Below are 9,333 nucleotides of genomic sequence, written 5' to 3'. Positions count from 1 at the left end.
CTCGAACTCCACGCGATTCCATCCAGCGTTGGCATAAAGTTCGTCGCTTAAGTCTTTCTCCATTTTAATTATTCATTCATTTGTGTTAATTGTATGCGTGCCACACACTGCACAACGATTCAATTTTCTATATGCCCCAGACATAATGGCAGCATTCGATACACGAGTGGCGTGGGCGATGTTTCATGACAACAAAAAACGAGAGAATTAATTTCTGAAAAGATGCTAATGATTGATTGCGTTTGCATCGCTGGATCTCTTTAAGACATTCGGCTAAATGTCAAAATGCATTGCGTGAGTTTTTCCTTGTAATTGCTTTTATTTCGATTGTTGGTGTGCTGATTAATTTAGGTGCAGCACGATGGGCTGCAAGAGATTACACAAGTGTCTGGTATTTCAATTCATATTTTGTTTGCAAAGAAATTTTTTAAGGCTTGGAGGCTGAACATGCACATATTAAAGAAATGTCCAATAATTCCTTGAACACTTATTAAAAAAGCTAAAACTTAACCAACCTACCTCAACCTACAATTTAAAACAAGGAAGGATTTCGTTGCGCAAGATATTATATTTTATGGTTTCATATTCATCACGTCATTTGGGAAGTTGGAATGGATTCACTCCTTATAATCGTCGAACGCATTTCCTTTGACAGTCGTTCAACGTGCAATAGCGATTGCGGTTGCCCTCGCAGCCGAGGTACCTCATCTTGATGCACCTATTTTCATTGCGGTTGTAGTACCACATCTCTGGATTGGGATCCCTATCACAATGCCTTGCGCGCTCAACTCCTTCGTCCTTGCCGTTTAAGCAGTCCTGATGGTCTATTTGAAAAAAGTGTTTAAAGTGTTAATAAACTACATTTCTTAATATTCTCAAAAATCAACTTACGTGGACGTCCTGGGCAGGACTGAGCAGAGGTGAGGGCCACATAGAGGACCAGACTGGCAAGGATCAAAAGGAATTTCATATTGATGTTGGTGTCTTTTCGAATTATCGACATGAACTGTTTCTTAAAAATTTTATTGAGGTTTATATAGGAAAAATATTCACTATCGTTAAAAAAGTACAAAAGCACGTGCCAAATTTTCAACACGGGGAAAATAAAGCAAAATAATTTCCATTAAACAGTTCATTGAACGAAATTCGGACGCCGCGTGTGTTTTCCATGTGTCATTTAACAATACGAATGTTTAAATATATTGTCGGTAAGCTCATTGTTCAACTACAGTATTAATATTAAGTCAAGTTAATTGCGTTTGCACAACTTACTGTTTTGTAATGTTTGATCAATGCTATGCCATAATCAAACAATAATATTATAAATAAGGTCAATTTATTCAGTTGACCAGACAAAATGTGGACAAAATATAGTGCAAAGTATCAATTCTGAAATAAAAAAGTTTTTTCGATTTATGACTCCTTAAATCACATTATTTTCATTTAATTTATATAAATCTTTTTTTGAAAGTGGATATATAAAATCCCCAAAATGCGGCAACATTAGCTTTAATAAGCACGTTTAATAAAAACAAAATACAAAGAACCGTGTAACGCCCACTAATCGTGGGCTTTACTTCAAAGCAGGTACCCTAAAAGCGGGATTCAATCTTTAAACCTGACATAAACCTAATGGAAATGCTCGGCTTTTGATGCCAAGTATCCATAAAGATCAGAATTTTATTGTCCATCATTTCTGGGCAATCGAAATCACACGACTTGGCACCGATTCGTCTGCCAACGCCAACTCTTTGACGCAGAAAGTTATCTATATCCATATGGATATCGATGGCAGCGATGATTGATTGCCATTAGCGATTCGTAACGGTTTCGCCTTTGTGACTTACCTGTGACTTACCTCCAACTTGGCAGTGGTGTCATCATCACATCAATCATACGCCCCAGCTGCCAAGAGTCGATTTTTAGATCAGTGCAGCTGGCACCTCCCGATGCACTGGAAACGACCGATTCAAAGGTTATAGTGATGCTCTTGGTTTTTCATATGGGAGAAAGTTTGAGCAGGCACTTATATTCATGACTGATACCTTCTCTTATGTATATTCAGTGCAACATATAAGTTTGACCAACTCTGACGATTTCTGTTGCTAACTGATTTGAGAGATTCCCAAAGCTGCCCAAATTCTGTTGATTTATTTTATTGGCATCTATTTGTCAACTTTCCATAAAATGTAGAATTTTCTAGTTTTTTCCAAATTTGGCGACAGCAGAAATTATATAAATTTCGTTTTTCTTCCAAATTGTACTAATAGTGTATATACCTAAGTGAATGTAATTCCCCGCTTATAAAACTGAGGTAATTCTAAAGAACGTATTGTTCTATAATTCTATAATTCCTAGAACTGATCTTATACTTAGAATCATAATCTTTTACTTTAACTAACATTTTCCGATTTTCAAGTCATTAAAACTATTAATTTCTAATAATTAATCATTTAATAAATTAACCATTGTTTGGCATTCTTTGTTCGTCTGCAAATCTTAGATATTCTTAGCGCCGCTCGCATAAAAATCAATACCAAATATTTTTATTGATTTTCAATATTTGTTTATATTGGATTTCTTTGTTTAGTGCCTCACGACTATGCAAACACCTTCAACCGCTGAGTTGTGGGTGTGGGAAGCAGGGGGCCTATTTATTTGAATGATTTGACAGTTCTTTAAGGCGATTGAATCAACTCGTAAAGTCGTAAAAATTTGAATTGCTCAAAGAAATACTATTAAATAATAATAGTTCGAGTACATGCTGTGCAAGTTAAGCTGGAACTTGAAAATCTTAATGTTAATGTCTTAATAATGCTGGGCAACTCAGGAAATACGGATCCAAGAACCGCAGAAGGGAGCGACATTAAAAGTTGACTACGAGGGTTCTCAATCGCTGGAATCACGAACGGATGATGGTGCACCAAAGGGCCTTCAAACTGACACTTAAACGTTGGTTTCTTCTAGATGGGCGTCTACATTTATCATTTGGCTGTAAAAACATAATTCGGAGGGGGCAGCTGCTGTCAGATCTGGACTTCCTTATGGCTATCGGTGATCCATTGTGCGTTGAGATCGTAAATCGAAGCGAATCAAAGCACATTACAATGGCACTTCTGTGACTGCGCATAATGAATGACGAGATTATAGTTATATTTGCTCATCAGCGCTAAAGGCTAGAACGTGATTGAATGTCCCTTGACGAAATGCCGGGCCAAGTGCTTGTGATTCTCGAAGTAATAAAGAAAGGTATATTTTAAGTATGATGATAATAAAATAAAACTGCATTAACCATGAAGTCAAATTTTGTAACACAGGCTTAAGACAGTTATCTACGAGATGCTGACCGATCTTTAATGAAAGTTGTAACTCTTCTTCATTATGGGGTTAGAAGGGTATTCTTTCTGAATAACGAACTTCAGCACAGTTAGGGTATAAAGGAACCGGTATAGTTTTTATTTTTAATTATATTTGCCAAAGACCCGAACCATAAAAGCTTTTAAGCCAAGTGGCGAACCTTCGCAGAAATTAGTGGATACTCAAACCAATTTGTATATCTAGTGTTGCATTTAAGATAAAAAGACTTCTGTAGCAATCGCCTTTATTTAGTCAGTATATTTACACATGTCATGCTGAACTAGAAGGTTTTCGATTGCTGCTGTTTTGAAGTAAATCAGGCTTTGTCATTTTGATTTCTAATGATATGCATTAAAAATACCTATTTGAAGAAGTCGGGATGGCAACTCCCTAAATGTGTAGAAATCGGGATGGCAGCTCTGGAAATGTATTGTAATCCAAATGGCAGCTCCCGGTTTTCAAATACCGACGGTTGCCGCGAATGTTCGCTGTTTTCAAATTGTCATGAGGGAATTGAATAGTTAATAAATAATATATGCCATATTAACAGTGCTATGTGTTTATAAAATTCATTATAAACAATATATTTTTTATTTTTATTAGATTTTAAAATTAATATCATTACAGTGCAGTTTTTTGATGCATTATATTGCTTAGTTCGAGACAATATTAATATCTGTGGGCAGTTCCGAACCGGTTCTATATCGCATTACCAGTCGGACATCCCCGTTGAGGAATGAGGGACTCGGACTTGGAGTTTCGAGTCCGCCTTAGGTGTCAATGTACGTGTTGGGCAATTCTAATTAATTAATAAATTAAGAATGACAAATGATTTTCAAATGCCTTAATTAATCATTTTTAACGCACCAGCGACAGCTTCGAACGTGCGATGGACAGGTGACGCCAACCAAGATGGTCAAGGAAGGTGCCAGCGAAAATGTTTGTCCGGCCCAACTTACGATTTCTTTTGGTGGGGCTCCGGCGATAAAAGATTCATTTAGTGGTTAATTGGAAAAGCGGACAGAATACTAAATGAGTCACAATGAAATATTTCCCTCTATAAGAAATATTATATTCATATTAAATTCTATTTATGATAATAAAATAATGATATATGCAGTTTGAAGTACGTTGAAATAAACAGTTAATGTTTAGTTGACCTATAATTCCCAAAATAAACTCCCATGCGTCAGTTTATAATGACTACAGTCACTTAAAGCATAATTTTCCCAAATTAACGTACCGATACATATATGAAATCATTTAATGTCTCATGTAATTCCAGCAAATTTACACTGCATTCGGTTTCGGTTTTGGCTTGATCTGAATCCGTATCCGTATCTCTTGGCTACAATCAGTTTGGTAACCGTTTAATTGGCCGACAATGGAGCTGTTTGGGCCCCGGAAAAATGTCAAGCGTGGAATGCCGGGTAAATGCGGCGGTTAATCAGAGACCGGGGCCACAAAGACAGCCGTTTGGAGTGGAGGCCAGGGCCCCATGAACATGGACCCATGATCGATTGCAGTCACCTCAACGCGAGGTGACAGTCACCGTCCGTGTCGCAGTTGACACACAGGCCACAATCGACAGTCGACTGGGCGAGGCACTTGCGATATTCCACATCCACATCGATTTCCATTTCAAATGGTAGCAATTACAAAAGGCGACCCCCGAACTATTTGACACTGTTTGCCGCTGAATGTTGATTAATTAGATCGGAGTGGACTGGATTGGATACGATTGGATTGGATTGGCCAAGATGGCGGGGGACTCTTCTCCCTACGAGATTGGCGCATCGCGAGAGGATGGGCCCCCAAGATATAAGTATATATATGTATATGTATGTACATGTAAACACAAATATCTGGCGTCGGCACAGCGTATTTGATCCACGATGACTCGCTTGTATTACTGAAATATGCTGACTCTTGGTCTTCGGATTCGAACTCGTATCGCATTCGATCGCCAAACACTTTTTAGAGTAATTTCAATTTCATAATTCGTTGCGCTAATCTCGTCTTTCTCATGATCGCAGAGAACTCGCAGCTGAGTCAGTGCATCTCTTCATCTCCATCTCCACAGATCCCAGATCCATTTCCAGCTACTTTGGATTTTGCCGCATCATGCCAATGGATCCGCTCCTCTGATTGATACATAAACACGCGCAAAACTCCTTCTCCGATCGGATCTATATCTATTTGGGTTCCATTGGCGGCATTTCTAATAGAAATGTCGAGTATCCAAAGAAATCAGAAGACTTTCGTTTTTTCCCCGGCATACTTTTGTTTTGGGCTGCTTCTTCCGTCGGCCGCCTTTTAGACTGTCTAAGCCCTTCCGCCGCCTTTATCAATAAGCCAGCCGAGATAAGCCACTGGCTTGGGGCGCAGGAGTCGAGCGACCCTGCTTCCTTGGCATGTCAGCTATTTTGCATAACTGACAGCGGCACCCATACCTACAAGAGCAGCACATACTCAGACCTCCAGCAAACAATCAAATGCTGTCTAGTGCCAAGAGTGGGCGTTCCAGGGGGAGTTTGCCGACTAAAAATGCTCAGCACAGTGGTAACTGATTAAACTTACAGATTAAAGTTGGGCAAATTATACTAATGGATGCAATAATATAAATATGTGTAAGAAATTACTTAAGCTAAACACAAATGAAAAATGTTGCGTCACTTTTAAAGGCTGTATAAAACTCCTGAGTTGCATAAATCCAATAATGTTTATTAACTAATGCAGAAATGCTTCATATATGTATGCATTTTGTTAAGAACTGTTTATTTATGAAGTGTAAAGAATATTTCATAACACATCATTTAATTCCACTGTACGACTTTCAAGTCGTCCCAGTCAAAACGAGAAGGGGCGTTTTTGTGGGGAGTCGAGTGGGCTGTGGGTGGTGGGCGTGGGCTGGGTCAGGGGGCGTCGCTCCACTTGTGGTTGTTGCTGCCATTATTGTTGTTCTGGCTGCGTATTTGGCGCTTCCTTCTTCTGCATACATGAATAAGTAATTGAATTTTGCGGCGCGTTGTCAATTTTGTTTTTCCCGCCAGCCTTTCAACTGCCTTTCGCCCCACAGCCCTGCCTCGATTTCTACACAGCAGAACTGAGTTTTTCCTTGACTTTGTTGCACATTTCCCAGTGCATCCACTTAATTTGAAGACTTTTCCTTTCCGCTAAGAGACTTGTTGCGCCAAGCGCAGCACAAATTAAATAAAATTAAGTTAATTTGCAGCTTGTTGAGAAAGCAGGGGGCATTTCAAAATGTTTTGTTGATTAATAAAATGAGCACCGACGAAACAAGTAAATGTTTTTATTGGAAAAACATATAAGGAAATAGTTTTGAAAAAAACTAGTTCTTTGAGTCTACACAATCCTAATGCTGTGCTTCCCCTAATAACCGTGAAGGATGTTTGATTTCTTGCCGGATTTCGCTCGTCACTTGACTTAATTGCAATTGGCAATGGGTGTTGGAATGGAGCTTCCAGCGAAGAACTCTAATGCAGTCGGCATAATAATTATCTGCAGCATCTGGGGAGGAACGGCCAGAAGTCTGTGACATGAAATTGAAATTAAATATGAGTACTTCATATATTTATGTGAGGTTTTTTTTTCTCCTATGGCGCAGACCCATAACGACGTGCCCGGTATGTTTAATTATTTACGATGATATTCAAAAATGGTATGAGTGAGAAAAGATGAGTAGGAATACCGATTTTTATATGCGCTGCGATGACCGTTTAATAAAATCCGAAATTAGCGGCGCACAAATGTGAGAGATCCCGATCTGGGTTCTCCATCTGAGTCAGACATTTCGACGTCTATGCGGAGCTATCTCCAGCACTTATCTACGGGAATTTGAGCTATGGATGCTGGGTATCTCAAACACGAAGACTCCATTTAATTGCGAGGCCCGAGATGGAACACTTTGGGTGATTGCATCGATGCATGCAATTAGAGCGCATCATCACTCACCATTTTTTAACACTTTCGGACCCCTTCGCGCACCTACCTACCCACCTAACTACTGGCTTAATGTCCGTTCATCAATCAGATTGGCGGCCTGGTAGAACTATATATCTCTGCTTCGGCTAAAATCATTGCTATATAGGTGGACTCGGGGCTGGAGTCATTATTTTCACATTTACCCTGCTCATTTATCAGTATTTTCTGTCCCTTTGCATTTTGCGCCCACTATTTCCCGACAAAAAAGAGGGAAAAGTAGAGGAAAATTTCGAGTTTCGGATTGTTACACTTGGTATTTGGAAAAATGTATCGCATTTCTTGCTGGCTTTGTAATTTGGACATTAATATAAATGTCTCACTTATTTTCTTGGTTTCTCGTTGGGGCAGTTTTCATTTCTCTGTGATCATCCGATGCTGTTTTAATGAAGCCAGTCAGAACAGTCAGTTGGAGAAACCGTAATGTATATAATATATTTTTTAAGCAGAAGTTATGATCATTACTGTGCTGGCACAAATCGCCGGGAAATCCGTTCGAATCCGCCCACAACTGTTCGAAATAACTAAATCCTGCCAAATTGAATCCGACACTGAAATCAAGTGATATATCGATGAGCGGCTTTGAGGTCATTTAGTGGCATTAGCCTGGGAGTATCAGCAGTCGGCTTGATCCGCTCAAATTACCGCAGTGAGCTGAGCCCCGTTTTTTACCACTTGGCACCCCTCGTTTCGATGGGCCGTAAAAAATGACAAGTGTAAGGTGAAAAGGGGTGCATAAATTTAGCCAAAATGTATCGCAATTGTTTCTGGCCCATTCGTTGGCGGGGGTATTTGGTCTAGCAACCCTCGCAACTGTTTTGTAAGAGGGTGGAAATCGGAGAACTGGCTAAATGTGGGTGCTTCACTGCCGCGTAGCATGTGTTTATGGGTTTGACTTTTCATTTGATTTAATTTGCCATGCCCGTGCCACCGAGGGGAGGAAACTGTGGCCCCAGATTAACTGTTAGCTTTTGGCACGTTCGCCAGAAACAATAAAATCAAATAAAAATCCTCAACGCCCACTTAGTTATGGTTGTTGTCACTTCATTAGGAATGAACTGTGAATATTTAATACATGGTTGCGGGGAAACGCCAATTGGGGAAAGAGAATATAAATGTATCAGTACTTGAAAGACATGAAATTATTATGATGATGAACATAAAAGGGTAAAATTAAATTTGTTGAATGGTATAATGTGGTAAAAAAGAAACTAAAAAGTTAAAATGTAAATTTTGAAGTCTATGTTTCTTTCCTCTTAAACGTTCGGAAACACATTTCTGCTGATCTAGTATCTTTTGTAGTGCTTAACGTCTGTCACCCACGCATATGACATATTGTGATCCTAGGTCTTGAGCCGACTTTAGTCCGCAATTTGCAATATGTTGCGGTTAAGGGTGCATTGGATAAATTATAGAGGTCCCACCGCAAACCCTTTTTTTCCAACAGCTCTTTGCATTCACATTTTTTGCTCGCCAATTCATTTGCACATAATTTGCGGTTGCCAATACCAGCAGCTGTGTGGCAGCACTTGTTGGTTGAAAAGGATCAGAGGATCGACACCGGCTGCTGACTGAAAATATGATTTAAATGCCTAGATTTAGTTGCAATTACAAGCAGCCAGTGCCACCGGGTACTTTGCACTGTGGTTTTTCTGGGCCAAGACAGATGCCAGATAGTTTCTCCAGATCTGACTTTTGCAATAGTCGTGCGGTTTCTCGAATCGGTCATAGTCCAAAATGAATTTCGTGCCAATCACGGTAATATCTGTGTCACTGGAGCGTTGGTAAGCCGGTGGCCCGGTGGCCTCCGCAAACAATAGTCACTGTTCGATGGCCAAAGCTCAGAAGTGGCTCTCGAAAAAAAGATATCGTCGGCCAATTAGAGATCGGGCGCTGAACTCCAATGACTTTGACTCACTTTCCCCGTATTCCTTACATTCCAATTCGCTCTGAGCCGTATTTAGCGAATAATGA

At 39.7% G+C, this 9,333-nt stretch overlaps 1 protein-coding gene across 1 annotated transcript; it reads right to left on the bottom strand.

Annotated features, from left to right (window-relative positions):
* Positions 1–599: 599 nt before the first annotated feature.
* Positions 600–984, bottom strand: LOC6611755 (kappaPI-actitoxin-Avd3c). Its single transcript, XM_002036242.2, has 2 exons — positions 892–984; positions 600–824 (listed from the first exon to the last, which is right to left on the bottom strand). Exons 1-2 carry the CDS (start codon positions 968–970, stop codon positions 625–627), a joined length of 279 nt encoding a protein of 92 aa, XP_002036278.1. The 5' UTR covers positions 971–984; the 3' UTR covers positions 600–624.
* Positions 985–9,333: the final 8,349 nt, after the last annotated feature.

Source organism: Drosophila sechellia, chromosome 2L (genome assembly GCF_004382195.2).
Source record: "Drosophila sechellia strain sech25 chromosome 2L, ASM438219v1, whole genome shotgun sequence".
NCBI classification, from domain to species: Eukaryota; Metazoa; Arthropoda; class Insecta; order Diptera; family Drosophilidae; genus Drosophila; species Drosophila sechellia.
The sequence above is the reverse complement of the archived record's forward strand: the minus strand, read 5'-3'. Positions and strand labels throughout refer to the sequence as shown.